The 20,133-nt window shown below is 41.7% G+C and overlaps 1 protein-coding gene across 1 annotated transcript; it reads left to right on the top strand.

Annotated features, from left to right (window-relative positions):
- The first annotated feature begins 45 nt into the window (after positions 1-45).
- Positions 46-12,314, top strand: slc26a11 (solute carrier family 26 member 11). The gene is made up of 14 exons (XM_079679355.1): positions 46-219; positions 1,695-1,926; positions 2,939-3,131; positions 3,555-3,640; positions 4,488-4,707; positions 6,085-6,263; positions 6,383-6,455; positions 6,980-7,091; positions 7,200-7,255; positions 8,010-8,150; positions 8,239-8,366; positions 8,811-8,910; positions 9,039-9,172; positions 10,642-12,314. Exons 2-14 carry the CDS (start codon positions 1,726-1,728, stop codon positions 10,747-10,749), a joined length of 1,731 nt encoding a protein of 576 aa, XP_079535481.1. The 5' UTR covers positions 46-219; positions 1,695-1,725; the 3' UTR covers positions 10,750-12,314.
- Positions 12,315-20,133: the final 7,819 nt, after the last annotated feature.

Below are 20,133 nucleotides of genomic sequence, written 5' to 3'. Positions count from 1 at the left end.
AACGTAAGCCCCACCTACTAACGATCACATGACAGAGGTCACGTGCAAACAGAAAACAGGAACCGGACTGTGTCGCGATCATGGCTCGCGCTTCGTCTTCAAAATGATATACATTTTAGGAAGTGGTTTCAGCAAAAAGGAACAAAAACGCGTTGTCAGCGAAAGTCCTGAAAATCACAGCTAAACCATGGACAAATAAAGAAGAGGACACCACTTTAAGTAAGAGTTTCTATTTCCTGTTGTCTTGTTTTTTCTATTGTATTTTATTTGTTGCTGCTCTATTCTATTCTATTCTATTATTATACTTTGATCTATTATGTGGTTTTTCCCCCTGCTTTATTACTCTGTACTGTAATGTTTAGTGTTTTCTATCTTCGTTTTTTTTATCTATTCTATTTTCTTCTCTGCTTGTTTTTCTCTATTTTCTTCTCTTCTATTTTCTGTGTCTATTTTATTATTTATAACTTTCCCTTTCTTCCACTAACACAGATTTTTTAATTTAAATCAGTCATGTTTTTCTACTTTTTCAATGTAACAGCTTATTGTTGATATGTTATAGTATAATTGGTAACAGATGCAATATAGGGCACAATGGTAAAAAAATAAAACACCACACTGTCAGATAAAGCTTACAGTAGGTTTAGGATGTCGGAATATAGCTTATGGAAAGGTGTGCGGTCATAACGCAAAAATAAACAGTGTCGAGAACCAACCTGTCATATGACTATCATATGATTATGAAACCTCAAAGCTTGTTCACTCAAAACATCAGAGAAATAAATATGTCCTCAGGTAACTTTTCAAGTTAGTCGACTGAAGAATTTGTTCGTTTTTCCCCCCCCCATTGCACACAGATGCCAGCATGCATCTGAAAATATGGCATCCACTTTCTTTGATGCTCTGTGTGTTTATCCAGAAGAACACAGAGCAACATTTTTATTGTGTTTCCATGAATTCTGTTTATGTGGTGAAAGAGAGGGAAATCCAATCCAAAGAATCAAGTTAAAAGCACATGAGTGACATGTAAACAGAGGTGGGAGAAGTACTCAGGTCTTGAACTTAAGTAAAAGTAGAAGTTACAGAGTGTAGGAATACTCGGTTACAACAAGTCCAATTCCTACATTCAAAATCTTGCTCAAGTAAAAGTACACAAGCAAGCATCAACATATAGTTAAAGTACCAAAAGTACAAATGTGTCCATTTCAGAATAATATATGATATGTTTTGATTATAATGGTTGATCATTAAAGTGTTCTCAAAGCTGGTAAAGGTGCAGCTAGTTTGAATGACTTTGTATACTGCAGGGCAGCTTGTGAGCTCCAGGTTTATCTGAAGTCTTTTTTTTATAGTTGTTTGTGTTTCACATTATTTATACTAATCTGCAAAGTAACTAAAGGTAATAAATAAATAAATGTAGTAGAGTAAAATACACAATTTATCTCTGAATTGTAGTGGAGTAGCAGTACAAAGTAGCAATACGTGAAAATACTCAAGGAACTCAAAATGTTACTTTAGTACAGTAGGCTACTTGAGTAAATGTACTTAGTTAGTTCACTCCACTGCATTTAAAACAGAGACGGAAACTTCACCTTGTGTACATTATTTTGTTCTGCACGCTTTCAAATTTGCAAACCTTTTCCTCTGTCCACTTGCTGCTGTCTGTTCATCCTCTTTGTTGTCCTCCTCCTCTCCAGGTTCCCCCTCCTCTCTTTTGACACCTAAGTGATGGAGCGTCCTCTGCTGGGCCAAGGGTCCCCCCTGTGCTGCTCCTACAGCTCTCTGAAGGCCTGGCTGCCCCTCCTCTCCTGGGCGCCCCGGTACCGGCTGAAGTGGCTCCAGATGGACCTTCTGGCAGGCCTCACTGTGGGGCTGACCACCGTCCCTCAGGCGCTGGCCTACGCTGAAGTAGCCGGCCTTCCCGTGCAGGTGAATCCTAGCTGTGCTGTTTGTGAAGATTCATCCTTTAGATTCAACTCTCTCCAGATCTTAACCTGGGCTGTTTTTAATCATAAAGTGGTTCAAATTTTCTTGTTCTGGTTTTCTTTAATTGTATCCATATAAACTTCCTTAAATGGGTTGCTTGTTTTCTTGGTGATTTAAGCAATCCCTCTTCTGGACTGCAAAGAGTGGAAATCATGGTGTATTTTATTTCTCAATATCAATGTTTAAAATCATTTATTTATTTAGTAATCCTCAAACCTAAACAATAAGTTGAATGGGAGAATATTAACCAGCATTTATATGGGAGTCAATCAATTGTCACCTTTGGAAAGCAAACATTTATTGTGTTAGTTAAACACATAAAAAGGCATTTGAAGATGTCAACATGGGTTCTTGGAAAAAGATTCTGACATTTTATCGATGAAATAATTTATGAATGTATTGAGAAATAACTAGATTATAGGTACATTTCAAGACGTGTTTAAAGAAAACTACAAATATGTATTCTCTATTAATGGAAAATTACTGAATCTATGCAAATACTGTTCACTTCAAAAGTTTAAATGTTTCCATTTTAGGTCAATGGGATTTTAAAACCGTTATTAAACCAGGAAAGTCTCACTGAGATTAAAAATGTATTTTGCAACCGAGTCCTGGCCAAGATAATATATGCAGCTGTACAGTTATCCAACACAAATTAAAAAACAATTACATAGAACATTATCATAAAAAGCATCTAGAGACAAAGCTGTCTGCTTCTTGGGCTGCTTTTCAAGTTTCCACATCCCATAAATCGCATAATTAACCATGATTGGCTGCTAAAGTATTTGTGGTCAGAAAATCCTTCCTGTACGTTCACATCTTAAACTCAGATTCGGGGTGAGCATAGAGAGACTCTACCCCTCAGCAGCCGAATGTGGAAAAGAAGGGTTACAGTGTCAAACTCTGGTGAAGCAACAAGAGTAGAAACCAGATCTTAAAGCATTTCTCCCCACAGTACGGACTCTACTCTGCCTTCATGGGGGGGTTCGTCTACACCCTCCTGGGGACCTCTAAGGACGTGACACTGGGTCCCACAGCCATCATGTCCCTCCTGTGTTTCTCTGTGGTGGGGGGGCAGCCTCACCGCGCCGTGCTGCTCAGCCTCCTCTGTGGACTCATCCAGGCTGGAATGGCTTTACTGAGATTGGGTGATTAGTGATGGTCATGAGAAAACCTTATGACACCAGTTTTTGGAAAAGTTTATTTATCAAGTTAACACTCGAGAGACTTCTTTTACCAACATAAAATGGGAGTTTTTATCCACAATGAGACACATTGTTTTCACCTGATAGCAGTGCTAATTTAGCATTACATCTTTCAGTCTGTAAAATGAATGAGCTCTGTATCAAAATCTGATATTAGATCAAAGCAATACAAGAAAAAAAGTGTTGACTGCAGAGACTGTGAGGAAACAGGAGATATGTTTGTGAGTGCAGCGAAGCCACTTCCTACCACCACATCTATGACTTCCTCTGCCTAACCACACACATTTTCTCGGAAATCTGTAGATAAATCATACTTTATTTTATATATTTCTGGTTCTAAGTCAGTGTCATGCTTGTCTTATTAAGGTTTCCTGCTGGACTTCATCTCCTACCCTGTAATAAAAGGCTTCACTTGTGCTGCTGCGGTAACCATTGGCTTTGGCCAAGTCAAGGTGAGAGTTGAATACATCCAGACCCACAAACTAACAGCAAAAACTAAACATCATCAAATCAACCATGTACCAGCTACTCTACTTGTTAACAGGCCTGTCTCAATATCCTTTTAACGCTGTCTAGCTAAAGATACATATAACTGCTGCTTTTACATTTTTAAAGAGGCCCTATTTTGCTTTGTGGGGTTTTCCCTTTCCTATAGTGTGTTATAGGTTTGTGCGCATGTAAATGGTCTGCAAAGGCTAAAATCTCAAAGTTCCCAGAGGGAATTTCTCCTTTAAAAGAGGAGAAACATTGTCTTTTAAAAGACTAATTTTAAAGGTCTTAAAAAGACTAATGTCACAGCAGGATTTGGAAAAACGTGTCCATGCTTTTATCTTCAGTAGACTCGACTACTGTAATGGTGTCTTTACCGGTCTCACTAAAAAATCTATTAGAAAGCTGCAGCAAATTCAGAACGCTGCTGCTCGAGTCCTCACTAACACTAAGAAAGTAGATCGCATCACTCCTGTTCTGAAGTCTTTACATTGGCTTCCTGTGTGTCAAATAATAGATTTCAAAATACTGCTGCTGGTTTATAAAGCTTTGAATGGTTTAGGCCCGAAATACATTTCTGACCTCCTGCTAAATATGAACCATCCAGAACTCTCAGGTCTTCAGGGACTGGTCAGCTTTCTGTCCCCAGAGTCACAACTAAACATGGTGAAGCAGCGTTTAGTTATTATGCCATAATGGGACCCCTTTAAAGAGATACGATTTACCCTCAGTGTAAACTAATTTTATTATTAATCTAATTCTAAAAACCAAGGAGAGAAAACGGATTTAGTAATTGTTTCTGTTTTCCAGAATATTCTAGGACTCGAGGGCATTCCCCACGACTTTGTCTTGGAGGTCTACTACACCTTCTACAAGATCCCAGAAGCCAGGATAGGTGACGTGGTGCTAGGTCTGCTGAGCCTCTCTGTGCTGGTCATGTTGGTGTTCATGAAGAAGGGTCTGGGCTCTGACGACGCTCCCAGCTGCTCCACAACGATCGCCCGGAGACTAGTGTGGACCGCTGCGACCAGTCAGTACTGTGTGGTTGTGACTTTGTGTGTCTGTATGTGAGTAGGGACGTGCAAAAAGTACGGGCTAATGTTGCTAATGGTCCTTTTGCCATTTTTGGCTGACCTGCCCCTCTGGAGAGAGCAAGAGGTTTATGTTTTTTCTGTTGTGGCCGAATAAACATGATAAGCCCACAATTAGTATTGTAGCGTCTCGCTGCGATAAAACACACCTTGTCAGCGCTGTCATCTGCCCCCAGTCACGTGACTTTGTTTACAATCTGACAGCTGAAAGTAAAGGACAGCCCTCCGGCCTCATATGGCTGTGGTGATCATACCAAATGCCCACCTGGCTTTGGTGGCAAATCCCCGGGTCAATCTGTCTCCGGAAATGTCCCCGTTTTTTAGTTTTCTCATGGCAGTTAGAGTAGCGGACAAACCAGGGGACTTTACTTCCTCTTGACACCGTCGGTTATTTACACCAAAACAATCTAAATAGGCTATACTTGTTATTGTGCTTCTGTATTTCTGTGTCTTTTCATCTGCTCCGTAAACTCCCTCAACGGGGCCGCTCTCTCTCTTTTCTTGATCGCCCTCTCACGGAGAACACTTCACTGTCCCGCTTCATTGTAGGATTTCTGCCATGTCTCTACTTTAGTTTGACCATCTCTGTCCTTAAGTTATGGAATACTAAATAAATAAGTAATTAGATACCTTACCATTACTGCGCTCATAAAGAATGATAAGAATAAGAATAATGCGTACTGAACTGGTTTCATTAATTAGTTAGTTTATTTAAGAAAATTACTTAGAAGCTCTATTTTATCAGTATGTCTGCACAAAAGTTACGATGGTCAAATTAGACTACATTGAAACAGAATTGTCCCCATTTTTTCTTTAATAGTTAGTAACATTAGATATTTTAATGAGATATGGACCGCAAAACAAAAGATTTCCCTGGATTTCATTTAGAAAAAAATTCAAAAGGGGGAGGGCAGGGCCCTTTTTCTAGTTTAGAGCAATCGCCCCTCCAAATGTCTGTGCACGTCCCTAAGTATGTCCATCCTTTTCAAGATAGCAAAAACATTTAAGGCAATGTCTTTAAATGGCATGCATTGTCAGCCAAAACCCAAATGAATTAACTTTTTTTTAATTTAAAATTAAAATCTTCATATTTGAGAGGCTAAAAACAGCCTTTTCTGACATCACTTTAATAAATAAAGTAATTGCTGCTGCTGTAATCTAAATGTGTTATAATTGCTATAAATGAACAGCTTTGCTGGGTGCACATATCTTTATCTTTGTGATTGATATTGTATACATTCTACATTGTGCCTGCTTTATGTATTACTTTTCTAAACTTTTACTCTATTTATTCGTGTCTTCTCTGTCCTGGTCAGTGCGTAACGTTTTGGTGGTGGTAGCAGCATCCTGCGTAGCCTTTTCCTGGAACGCTTTCGGCCATCCCGTGTTTACAGTCACAGGGGAAACTTCTAAGGGTGTCCCACCGTTCAAGCCCCCGCCCACCTCGGACACCACAGCCAACGGCACCGTCGTCACCTTTGGAGAGATTGTAGAGGTAAGGAGCAGAGAGAGGAGGCCCGATTCAGGGTGAGGGCACGGAATGATTTTACTAAACGATTGAACTTCACAAGAAGATCAGCTGACTAGCCAGTCCTCTGTGTGTGTTGTGTGCAGGACTTCGGTGGGGGGCTGGCAGTGATCCCCTTCATGGGTCTATTGGAGAGCATTGCTATTGCTAAAGCATTTGGTACGTTTTGTAAGTCATGCTAGCTGCGTAACGATGGCAATGTTGCTGTCAGTTGGTCAGTCCATCGTTTTGATCCAGATACAAATATATCAACAATCGGATGGATTCCAATTAGATTTGGTTAACAAATGTATAATCCTCAGAGGATGATCCTAATGACTTTTTGGCTTCTTCCGGCACCTCAATTAAGTTAATATTTGTGGTTTGATTTCAAAGTTTTGGATGGATTGCCATGAAATGTGTTGTTATGGCCCCCTTCAGAAATAATTGTAATAACCAAAACCAAGATATTTGCAGAACTAATAACATCCTATTGAACCTAGCTGTGCTATGTTCTAATTACCAACCAACTTGGTAAACATCATCATCATCATCATCATCATCATCATCATCATCATCATCAAGTGTAGCATTTTCATCAGGATCATGGTTATTTTTACCTGAAACTCTGCAGCTTGAAACTTCTCAAAGAATGAGTGTCTCTTCAAATCGTTGACAGATTTTAACTTCCTGTTTCTCCTCAGCCAGTCAGAACGACTACAGAATTGATGCCAACCAGGAGCTGCTGGCTATTGGTGTGACCAACATCATGGGCTCCTTTGTGTCCGCGTACCCCGTCACGGGAAGCTTCGGGAGGTGTGTGTGTGTCTAGTTTGTCAGTGTGTGTGTCTGGGACTCTGGGTTGTGTGTACGAGAGCTCAGGTGTCTAATATGAACAGCTTTATGTTTTCTACTCACATCCAGAACAGCAGTGAACTCTCAGACTGGTGTTTGCACTCCAGCTGGAGGGATCGTCACCAGTGAGTCTGATACCTTTAATCTTCTCTCTATCTCTTCCGCCCTCTAGTGGTGGTCTGTGTTATCATCTATTATCCACACTTCCCTTGTTTCCTTTTATCCCCTTACCCTCTCTCTTGTCTCTACAGTGATGTCTAGGGGTCGACATGGAGGGTCAATGCTATTCAACATTTTCTTTAATCCACAATTAAAAATACAAACACAATCATAAGACAGAATGAAGATATGTGAAATGGGAAAACCCAATAAGCTATTTGAAGCTTTACATAGCCCCAGACACTAACAAGCTTAATACAAAATATATCTTACGAAAACACGTCTAGAATGTGAGGGAGTTTGAGTATTATTAAGAAACATTTACAAGCTAATAAAGCAACAAACATTAACAGATAAACCATTAAAACTAAATATTTGTCTAAAATAGGTAAGAGATAATAAATAATTTAGCATCCAACATACTCCACCTCAAACAAACAAAGTTAAATCACGAAAGACACATCACCCTGACTTTGTGATCAACGTTTGTGAATAAACAATTGATTTAAAAGTTAATAAAGAAATGATATTACAGAGTATGCTGTTGAGACATCACATTTGTATATTTTAGCTATGTTTCATGTATTCATGTGACTTTCCATTATGTCTCTCTTTTTTGTATTTTGGCGTATTTGTTAAGATTTCATTTCTACTCAGTCTGTGAAGTTCGATCAGTATGGAAATAAAGATGTCTCCTTCTCCTTCTGTGTGTGACTTCAGGTGTGATAGTGTTGCTCTCCCTGGCATTCCTCATGCCAGCCTTCTACTATATCCCCAAAGCTGCTCTCGCTGCTGTTATCATCTGTGCGGTCGCTCCCATGGTGGATTATCAAGTCGTGGCTAAGATGTGGAGGATACGCAGTAGGTGTTTTCCCTGTTTTATTACTTAAGTATGTCTCCGACATGTTTGTCTTTGAGTTGTGTTCTCATGCTCGTGTGTCTCCCTCAGAGGTGGACCTGGTGCCTTTCATTGTGACGTTCCTGATGAGTTTCTGGGAGGTGCAGTACGGCATCGTGGGAGGTGTAGCTGTATCGGGAGTCCTGCTGCTGTACCACACCGCCAGACCACAGATAAAGGTACAATGTTGTGTCAATTGAGTGTGTGAGAATGATTGTACTACTTAAATCCCTTCAAGCAACAGTGGCCTGGTTTCCTGTAAAGGTACTATAGTCCTCCGCTTGAGTAAGAGGAGTTGCTATCACCAAAACGTTTTCCGTTTTTTTTCGTAGCAGCCAAAACCACACCACAGTTTCTGAATGAAACTCATATAATGATATATATTGTATCAGAACATACATTATATTTTGATGATGTTTTCATGATATCGCCCATCTTTAGTGGATGGTCACATGGAGATATTTGCAAATGCCATTAAACAGTGAATCTTTATTGTCTATGCTCAAGATAAAAGATCAGATGTAGGTGCCTTGAGCAAGATTGCATTTTTTCTCACCAAATAACACAACAAAATCCTGGTATCTCAAAAGTAACCGATCACTTTTGTCTCCCGTATTGTGCAGGTGTCTGATCCCGGTATGCTGGTGATGGAGTTGGGCAGTGGGCTCAGCTTTCCTGCCACAGAGTATCTCAGCCACCTCATACACACTCAGGCTCTGCAGGGTAAGGGTTGTTTAGTCTGTCTTTGATTAGATGACAAAAACATTTATGAAGTTCTTTGATTGACCATCTCTTTTATTTAAGTTTTTCCTTTACTCTCCTGTTATTTTCCCCCTATCATCTACCCCCAGCGTCTCCCCCACGGTCAGTGGTCCTAGATTGCCACCATGTCAGCGTTATAGACTACACAGTGGTCAGCGAGCTCGGGGACCTGCTGCGACAGTTCAAACTACGAGAAGTTCAGCTGGTCTTTTCCAGATTGCAGGTTCGACCTTCAGCTCTCACTGCTTCACAGATAAGTGTCTGTTATAGGAGAACTTTACCACCAAAATGACAGATTGATATGAAATACATTGTGTAAATATAAATTCTGGTAATATGTTGTTTCTCTTACATGCCTATATGGAAAACAAAGAATGGGAAACCTGGGATTTTTGAAGATAAATGGGGTTGTGTTGAACAACAGCCAATATTGTTGATGCTAACATTTGTTTTTATAATAATGTTTACTGTTGTAGTAGCTCTGCAGTTGTAGTAGCTCTGCAGTTGTCAAACACGATCCGCAATAGGCGCGTTCACACCGGAGTACTTTTCCCCGTACTTTTCCCGTTTAGTTCCGTTAGTAGACCTACCCCTTATGTCGCGTTCACACCAAAAAGAGTACTTAGTGCCGGGTTCTTTTACCCCCATTTTTAGTGCCTGCTAGAGAGGTGGTACCACAAAAGTACCAATTTCTATTGGCTTGGCGAATTGCAAACCACGCCCCGTAAAGCTCTGAAAAGTGTTTTGAAGCCGCCATTGTATTTGCTGGCCTTAGCATTATTAGCATTAGCTCCGCGCACCAACAAGGTTCAAGGTTCAAGGGTCTTTATTTGTCATACGAACATAGCTACAGAGTAGTTATGTCGATGAAAATCTTAGGTCGGAGAGAGAACTAAGTGCCGGGGCACTAAGTGCCGGGGCACTAAGTACGGCAAAGTACTTGGTGTGAAAGCGGCTATTGACTTAAATTCCTCAAGACTTTTCTATTTTATTTTTATTTTCCGTTCACCTTGGAGGAAAGCAAGAAAAACATTTTCCTTAATGGTGGGGTAGGTAAGTTTGAGAAACCGGCTCGAGATACACTTTTTGTTATATTCCTTGGAATGCTCTTAACATCCCGATAGCAATGAATATCTGAAGTGCTTTGACAAAAAATCCATAACAAAATGTCATCTCTGGAAGCCGTAGTACTGTAAATAGCACAACCAATCATTTAAGCCGGCCTGGCTAAAATAACTGGATGGCCTACCTGCCTGTCAGCCTTCCATCTGTGCACAAACTTATCTCATGCCCTCATTGGTCATGTTCGTGTGTGTTGGAGGAGGGTCTCTGTAAGGAAGTGGCAGATTTTTTTCGGCTGTGTATTTTCAAATTCTAGCACACTCGAGCTGGTTTCTCCAAAATTACCTACCCTACCTTTAAGAATTCAAATGAAAGAAGAAGGGAGGGGGGAGGTGTGCGTGAGACACCATTTACATGCACAAAAACCTATATAACACACTACTGCAAAGGGAACCCCCAAAGAGCATAATAGGGCCCCTTTAAGGTCTTCTTTCAACAAGAATGTATATTAGGGTTTTGGAACTAAATGCCTTATTGTTATACGACAGAAGTACGTTTTCAAAACAGCATAAAAATACAAAATATATATATTTTGATATATCTATGTCTCTGTCTTCCTCTGCTCTTTAGCCCTCTGTCCTGGAGGTTCTCCTGGCAGCTGACCTGCAGGACTTCAGGCACACAGACAGTGTGGAGGCGGCGCTGCAGATGGAGACAGAGAGCCTCCTCGATGAATGACACAAAAACCAATTCTAATCAGAGACTGGAGAGGACGGAAGAAACGTAGCAACACTGATCAGTGACGTTTCTGATGTGGGATTAACAGGTTTTTATTAAGTTTATAAGGTGATGACCTACCTCCAACAACTGATAACCTGGCTGCCGGTTGTACAGCCTGACTTTGGAAATCAATATGGGATTTGGAGATTACAGCACTACAACATTGCACATCAACATTGGACCAAAAGTCTAATTGTGTTTTTATAGTATTTGATATGAGGGACCATTTTAGAGTAAGGGGGGTAATGAGAGAAGTATTATTACTTAAGTATATATTTACTAACGGCGATCTCCTGCCGTTATGTTTTAGGATTAAAAGGTGGTAGGGGGGCTTCCAGAGACCAACATCGGAATTTACACCAAGAATAGGGAAAATTGGTGTGTGAATAATAAACAGCAGAGAGCAAAGCTAACACTTAATCCATCTGTCATTATCTGTATTTTATTTATCATATTTCTAAATGTAAGTTGATTGGTTTCTGTTATTATTATGTAGGAAATTCAATGTTGCCAAGTTAGTTTCAAAATGGTTTTAATTGACTCATCACAATGACACTGATTGAATTACATTCCAACCTAAATTATCAAATCTATACAAGGAATTTTACATTTACATTTCCAGATGTGTGCATGTGGGTTTGTGTAGTGAAGTCAGCTGATTGGTCCCAGTATAATTTCCCGAAACTGTTATCAATGTGTAGGTGATATACTGATGTTCTTGCAAGCAGTTGTTTCCACATGAATCCATAAGTAGTTTTGACAAAATACATTTACTCTGATAACTTCCAACCTAATGAAATCCATACCGAGACCTTTACAAAACTTTCAAAATCTATCAATCTGTGGCCTCATCAGCTTTTCTCTTTTTTCAAGTTTAAAAGCAACCTTAAACAAATTACTGAAGTAAAGCTGCATTCATAATATATCTCCAATGAAATGTATTCATTTGTTGAGATACGTTTTTACAATGACATTGTATATTTTTCTTTTAATCTATGAATATTTTTGAAAAAAGCACAAGATCTTTGTTTCAGCCGTGTGAAATACGGAAACATTCTCATTTCATAGATAGTGAATACTTTCCATAGGGTAAGTGACTGCAAATATCACAAAGTAAACCATTGAAGGCATAAATCAGCGGATTTTCTATACAAGCATTCACTGTACCTGCATTAACATAAACACTGTAAAACACTTCAACACCAAATGTGCAAAAAGGAACATTATGTAAGTACTTTTACCACTCGTATTGTATGTTGATGGTAAACTCCAGAAGTTCAGCCCTTCACATGAACAACAAGATGAAGGGTTGTCATCATCCATCACCCTCGCCCGGCTTATCGTCTGTTTCCAGTTTTAGCAATTATTAACCAGGCTGCTGCTTCACTGGGAAATGTTCCTGATCAGTGTCGAGTTGAAATATGAATATGTGGATTCTTCTCAAGATCAGGACTTCTCTTAATTTGGATGTCAATCTTGAAAAACCTGGCTAAATAAAGGTACTACTACTACTACTACTACTACTACTACTACAAAACTGTGTTCATTAAAATGACAGAACTTTTCAATCTAAACAATGAATTTGCAGTTTTCAATGCTTTTGAATGAATAATACATTTGAACAAAACACAAGCAAAATATAAGAGCTGCGGTGAGGTCAACCATTACAGCTTACAGTACTTATACATAAAACATTTTAACCAGATTGTTACTCAGTTCTCTACCTAAATCGACCAATACATTACCTAGCAACATAAAACTAAGTATCTATTTTGTGTGCCTCTGTTGTGACATGTTTACATGCCTTAATGTTCAAAAGGTCTTTATTTTTTAGAGAAACTCTCTTTGGGATTTTAGGCTTTGCACATATAAAAACCTATATTATAACACACTACAGGAAAGACGACACACAAACAGAGGATACCCGGCCCGGAGGAAGCCCGGGGTCCCCTTCTGGAGCCAGGCCCAGAAGGAGGACGGCCGGGCATAGCCCGAAAAGGCAACGTGGGCAACACCTCCGCTTCTCCGTCCCGCGGGCCCACCACCTACGGGAAACAGCGATGGGGTCGGGTGCGCTGCCAGAAGGGTGGCAGTGAAGGCAGAGGGTCTCGACGGACCAGACCCGGGTGACAGAAGCTGGCTTTGGGGACGTGGAACGTCACCTCTCTAGGGGGGAAGGAGTCGGAGCTTGTGAGGGAGGTGGAGCGTTACCAGTTGGATCTGGTTGAGCTCACCTCTACGCACAGCGTCGGCTCTGGAACCTTACTTCTGGATAGGGGTTGGACTCTATTCTTCTCCGGAGTTGCTCAAGGTGTGAGGCGCCGGGCGGGTGTGGGGATACTCACAAGTCCCCGGTTGGGTGCTTCGTTGTTGGAGTTTACCCCAGTGGACGAGAGGGTCGCCTCCCTACGCCTGAGGGTTATGGGGGGGGAAACTCTGACTGTTGTGTGTGCTTATGCACACAACAGCAGTTCAGAGTATACGGCCTTCTTGGAGACCCTGGAAAGAGTCCTGTATGGGGCTCCTAAAGGGGACTCTTTAATCTTGCTGGGAGACTTCAACGCACATGTGGGCAATGATGGAGACACTTGGAGGGGAGTGATTGGGAGGAACGGCACCCCTGATCTGAACCGGAGTGGTGGTTTGTTACTGGACTTCTGTGCTAGTCATGGATTGGCCATAACAAACACCATGTTCGAACATAAGGATGCTCATAAGTGTACGTGGTACCAGAGCACCCTAGGCAGAAGGTCCATGATCGATTTCGTTATCGCATCATCGGATCTGGGGCCGTATGTTTTGGACACTCGGGTAAAGAGAGGGGCGGAGTTGTCAACTGATCACCATCTGGTGGTGAGTTGGGTCGAGCGGCGGGGGAAGCCTCTGGATATACCTGGTAAGCCCAAACGTGTAGTTCGGGTGAACTGGGAACGTCTGGAGGAGGCCCAAGTTCAGGAGGCCTTCAACTCACACCTCCGGCGGAGCTTTTCGGGCATTCCTGTGGAGGTTGGGGACATTGAACCAGAGTGGTCGGTGTTCAAAGCCTCTATTGCCGAAGCCGCGGCGGGGAGCTGTGGTTTCAAGGTCCTAGGTGCCTCAAGGGGCGGTAACCCTCGAACCTCCTGGTGGACACCGGTGGTCAGGGAAGCCGTCCGACTGAAGAAGGAGGCCTTCAGGGATTTGTTATCCCGGGGGACCCCCGAGGCAGTTGCAAGGTACCGACAGGCCCGAAGGGCAGCAGCCTCAGCCGTGGCCGAGGCAAAGCAGCGGGTGTGGGAGAAGTTCGGAGAAGACATGGAAAAAGACTTTCGGGCGGCACCAAAGTTGTTCTGGAAAACTGTCCGACACCTCAGGAGGGGGAAGCAGGGAACCATCCAAGCTGTGTACAGTAAGGATGGGACGTTGTTGACCTCAACTGATGGAGTGTTAGGGCGTTGGAAGGAGCACTTTGAGGAACTCCTGAACCCGACAACTCTGCCCTCTATGTTAGAGGCAGAGCTGGAGCATGACGGGGGATCGACACCAATCTCCCGGGGGGAGGTCACTGAGGTTGTCAAACAACTTCACAGTGGCAAAGCCCCGGGGGTGGATGAGATCCGCCCAGAAATGCTGAAGGCTCTGGGTGTTGAGGGACTGTCATGGTTGACACGTCTCATCAACGTTGCATGGAAGTCGGAAACAGTACCGAAGGAGTGGCAGACCGGGGTGGTGGTTCCCCTTTTTAAAAAGGGGGATCAGAGGGTGTGTGCCAATTACAGAGGCATCACACTACTGAGCCTCCCCGGGAAAGTTTACTCTAAGGTACTCGAAAGGAGGGTCAGGCCGATTGTCGAACCTCAGATTGAGGAGGAACAATGCGGATTCCGTCCTGGTCGTGGAACGACGAATCAGCTTTTTACTCTCGCAAGGATCCTGGAGGGGGCCTGGGAGTACGCTTATCCAGTCTACATTTGTTTTGTAGACTTGGAGAAGGCATATGACCGGGTTCCCAGGGAGTCACTGTGGGAGGTGCTGCGGGAGTATGAGGTGAGGGGGTCTCTACTCAGGGCCATCCAATCTCTGTACTCCCAAAGCGAGAGCTGTGACCGGGTCCTCGGAAGTAAGTCGGACCCATTTCAGGTGAGGGTTGGCCTCCGCCAAGGCTGTGCTTTGTCACCAATCCTGTTTGTAATATACATGGATCGGATTTCGAGGCGTAGTCGTGGGGGAGGGGGTCTGCAGTTCGGTGGACTAAGGATTGCACCACTGCTTTTTGCAGATGATGTGGTTCTGATGGCTTCATCGGTCTGCGACCTTCAGCACTCACTGGATCGGTTCGCAACCGAGTGTGAAGCGGCTGGGATGAGGATCAGCACCTCCAAATCTGAGGCCATGGTTCTCAGCAGGAAACCAATGGACTGTCCACTCCAAGTAGGGAATGAGTCCTTACCCCAAGTGAAGGAGTTCAAGTATCTCGGGGTCTTGTTCTCGAGTGAGGGAACAATGGAGCGTGAGATGGGTCGGAGAATCGGAGCAGCGGGAGCGGTACTGCAGTCGCCTTACCCCACCGTTGTGACGAAAAGGGAGCTGAGCCAGAAGGCAAATCTCTCTGTCTACCGCGCCATTTTCGTTCCTACCCTCACCTATGGTCATGAAGGATGGGTCATGACCGAAAGAACAAGATCGCGGGTACAATCGGCCGAGATGGTTTTTCTCCGCAGGGTGGCTGGTGTCTCCCTTAGGGATAAGGTGAGAAGTTCGGTCATCCGGGATGGACTCGGAGTTTAACCGCTCCTCCTTCGTGTCGAAAGGAACCAGTTGAGGTGGTTCGGGCACCTACAGATGTAGCGATTCATTTCAGACAGTTTGAAACGCGAGGGCCGTGATTGGTACGTGATCTGCCCTCGCTCAAGGGAAAACCTCCAGCTTGACTTGAGACCGCCCCCGTGATAGATAAATGTAATTATAATGAAGCCAGCTGCAATGGATCATTGATCCACCAGGGGGTGCAGTGGGGTTCCACACTGGAGCTCATGTGAAATAAAGTGAGATACAGTATGCTGGATGTACAGCGGAACTTTGTTAAGATCCATATGTCACGGATATCATACTACTGTGCTAAATAAGAGACATGTAATCATTTACAAAACATCACCATGTTGTTATTTAACAAAATAATTTTGTTATTCGAAAAAAACGAACGGGAGAAAATGCAGCCCGGCTCTCGATTTTTAATCCTAATTTAATCATCATCTTCACCACGATCATTTATGTTTATGTTCGCCGAATTGACATGAAATCACTGACACATATGAATATACTGTATTCAACTTCATTAAAACGTTATTAACGTGCCTAAACTCAGTAATTCACCAAAAATATGTATATTTTAATGGAGCTTCGTCGGTCGATCAGGATCCCAAAGTGTAGCGGAGGGATCCTCATCTGGATGAAGGGTGTTATTTTCCCCATAAGAAACAAGTCGCTGCAAATTATCCCACTTATTACATGGCCACATTCTCAACAAAGTAACGACATGACTCCCAATATTAATTGAAATGCTTTTATGGATTTAGAAAATGTTTTTATTGATTTAAAAACTAGTTGTCTGTATTGATTTAAATTGACATGCATCCGCTAAGAAAAATAGTCCGTTGTTAGTTTTTTAAACAGTCTGAATGAAACGGCAGCTCTCAGCTGTGTATTTACACAACAAATGGCCCATCAACCACAGCTCTCTTCCCCCCTCCCCCCCCTGATCTTTCTTCTCCAGCAGCTAAATTAACAGTAGGTTACTCTGAGTGACCATAGACTGTATGTGACAAGCTTACAGTTAGTGACGTAACAACACTAAAAGCTGGTGGGTTGAAAGCAATACGGGAGGTAAAAATAACTAGAATAATTGTGATTTATTTATTGTGGCTTTTATGTTTTCAGGTTACAAAATGTTATGTAATTCAGGCTTATAGTTCACCCTTCTCTAAAAGCCTTCAACAATGACAATATTCATTGTAATTTAATAAATCCTTCCAACACACATTGTAAAAAATAGCCTACTGTAAGTTAAGAAATCATTTCAATATGTACATCTTCTGATGTAACAACAATAACATTATAAATAGTAACATAGCTGAACATGGTATTGCACATTTAGCTTTGAGTGTTACTGACCTGAGATGTTTTTATTACATGAATTAAGATGACTGAGGCTTTTTAACATACAGGGATGCAAACTCATCAGGTATGAAAAAGGTGAAAAGGATCCGAGCCCCCGGCTCCCCCACCCCACGGAATGACAGAGGATTTTAGCAGTCAGAACAACTAAAGCAGCAGTGTTAATAATAACAGAAACGCCAAAGAGTCACATCTAATAGAAATATATAAAAGCATTTTACTAAATTGTGTAGCAGTCAGTTTATAATTTTGGCAGCACTGTTGAGCATTTTGAAAATGTATTTTCATGCCTCTGTGCAAGGCTTAAGTCTTTTTATCTTTATAGACACATGGTGTAAAGCAGGGGTGTCAAACTCAAGGCCCGGGGGCCAAATCCGGCCCGCGACTTCATTTAATGCGGCCCCTCAAGAGCTTGCAAAGAATATAATATGTTTATTATACGGTTACATGCTGATTTACAGAGGCACGTTGCCCATAAACTACATGTCCCACAATGCATCTCGAATTTGACTTTTTTCTCAGAATTTGACTTTTTTTCTCAGAACAAGTTTTTTCTCAGAATTTGATTTATTTTAAAATAATTTTGTAACATTCTCAGTGAAGAGACCTGCAATGATTTGCCCTAGACTTCTGCTTTCAGACGTAGTTAATTATGAAGTTATTACCCTATCCGATAATAATCCAATGCAGAGGTAATAACATTATTTTATTTATATGAAATATTGATATATGTATTTTGATATATAGTCTTAAAGTTACAACCGGCCCTTTGAGTGCAACCATAATGCTGATGTGGCCCACGAAGAAATTGAGTTTGACACCCCTGGTGTAAAGTAACTAAGTTCATAAACTCAACAAGTACTATACTTGGGCACAATTTTGAGATACTTGTTGTACTTTATTTAAGTATTTCAATGTTTTGCTACTTTGTTCTTCTACTCCACTACAGTTCAGAGGTACATGCTGTACTTTTCCTCCACTCCATGTATTTAATACCTTTAGTTACTTCACAGATGTGGATGAATGATGTGAAATATAATCAAGTGTTAATTCAGACTTTAGTTCCACCTGGAGTAAATCCACAAGCTACCCTGCAGTATACAAAGTCATTCAAACTATCTGCACCTTTACCAGCTTTGAGAACACTTTCATGATCAATCATTATAAAACATATCATATCTATTATTCTGAAATGGACCAATCTGCACAATGACTACTTTTACTGTCGCTACTTTCACTATATTTTGATGATAATACTTTTCTACTTTTACTTGAGGAACATTTTGAATGCAGGACTTTTACTGTAACAGAGTATTCCTACACTCTGGGACTATTACTTTTACTCAAGTACAAGATCTGAGTACTTCTACTTTTACTCAAGTACAAGACCTGAGTACTACAACTTTTACTCTAGTACAAGATCTGTGTGCTTCTACTTTTACTCAAGTACAAGATCTGAGTACTTCTACTTTTACTCAAGTACAAGACCTGAGTACTTCTACTTTTACTCAAGTACAAGATCTGAGTACTTTTACTTTTACTCAAGTACAATATATATATACTTATACCACCTCTGTTTATAGCCTATGAAAAAAAACTATTAGAAATAGAAGGCTAAAGCTAACGTTAGAAGATAGTGACAATGTATGCTAGCTAGCTAGCTCAACGATTCCTTAAATAATATTGCCACAGAAAAACTTTTCAGTTCACATCACGCTCTGCCGCTCCGACAGGGAGCTCTGCTCTGAACACCTGAACGGCCCGTTCTAACAGCTGTTCACCAGCGGTCCAGTCTGTGCCACAGTGACTCCGGACGCACAGTTAATATTAACGAACGCACCCGTAGGTAATGTAGCTGCTGAAGCTAGACCATCATCTCGGAGCAGCAGAGCCTTATTATACATCCATGAGCAGAGCCGACAGGCAGGAAGACTCGAGCACATAGCTCGTACTTCATTATAATATATAAAAAAAGAACACCATGCGTGTCATGATGGCACATAACAGCTCACGGCCGCAGACTACTCCGGGTCCCAGCCCCCCCCATACCCCAAAAATGTTTGTATTGCAGATCTACATGAATCAAACAAATGACTTATTTTGGATTCAAATCGGCGAATTTCGCCGAAAGGTGACAAGTTTGCATCACTGAACATAGACAGAGCACAACTGAAACATAACATCTGAGATGTAACAACATAATACACTTTTCGGGGATGCTTGGGATGTGAGTAAGGGACACGGCTTAGAACGGGCGTGTCGCCTGGCAGGACAGGAGAGTGTGTGCACCAGTCTGCCTTGATCTATGAATTCATGTCCGTGACACTCACTGCTGCCCACAGCTGTTTTATAGAAGGAAATTCCTTCACTTCATGAAAGTGTTTTAACCACACACACCTCTACACACACATGACGGGTGTTATTTTCCCCATAAGGGACAAGTCGCTGCAAATTATCCCGCTTATTACACGGCCACATTCTCAACAAAGTAACGACATGACTCCCAATATTAATTGAAATGCTTTTATGGATTTAGAAAATGTTTTTATTGATTTAAAAAATAGTTGTATGTATTGATTAAAAAAATTGTTGTATTGATTTAAATTGACATGCATCCGCTAAGAAAAATAGTCCGTTGTTACAGTTTTTTAAACAGTCTGAATGAAACGGCAGCTCTCAGCTGTGTATTTACACAACTAATGGCCCATCAACCACAGCTCTCTGCCCCCTCCCCCCTTGATCTTTCTTCTCCAGCAGCTAAATTAACGGTAGGTTACTCTGAGTGACAAGCTTACAGTTAGACACAACACTGTAATTGCAAGTGACCCTCAGTTAGTTGACTTTTATGTTCAACTGCTAAATTCGTTACTGATAAAAAAGGGCTTCTACTGTACCTAATTACCGTAACACTAGAACCGCCAGAGGTTTTTGTATAGGCCTACCTAAACCCGTCAAATCCCGCTATTAGAATGCCATTTTTAACAACATAGGGTGCTACATAACACACTTTCAGGAAAAGTCACGGACTGGGAGACTTTAATATTTTATTGAAAAAAAGTTACATTGCACACACACAACACACATCACACAAATTGACCCGATTGGCGGTTCTAGTGTTAAATAAACTCACTGTCTGTAGTTAGGATGCCACCTGGGCGCCTCCCTAGGGAGGTGTTCCACGTCCAGCTG

The sequence above is a fragment of the Notothenia rossii genome (assembly GCF_949606895.1).
Source record: "Notothenia rossii genome assembly, chromosome: 1".
In the NCBI taxonomy this organism is placed as follows: Eukaryota; Metazoa; Chordata; class Actinopteri; order Perciformes; family Nototheniidae; genus Notothenia; species Notothenia rossii.
Note: the sequence above shows the minus strand (reverse complement) of the source record. Positions and strands in the feature narration are given on the sequence as shown.

What these genes read in the sequence shown, in the direction of transcription:
- slc26a11 (XM_079679355.1), top strand. Translation starts at nt 1,726, where the DNA reads ATGGAGCGTCCTCTGCTGGGCCAAGGGTCCCCCCTGTGCTGCTCCTAC. An exon ending in AGTGTGGACCGCTGCGACCA is followed by an intron (nt 4,708 to 6,084) that starts GTCAGTACTGTG and finishes TGTCCTGGTCAG; the next exon opens with TGCGTAACGTTTTGGTGGTG. An exon ending in CCGCCAGACCACAGATAAAG is followed by an intron (nt 8,367 to 8,810) that starts GTACAATGTTGT and finishes CGTATTGTGCAG; the next exon opens with GTGTCTGATCCCGGTATGCT.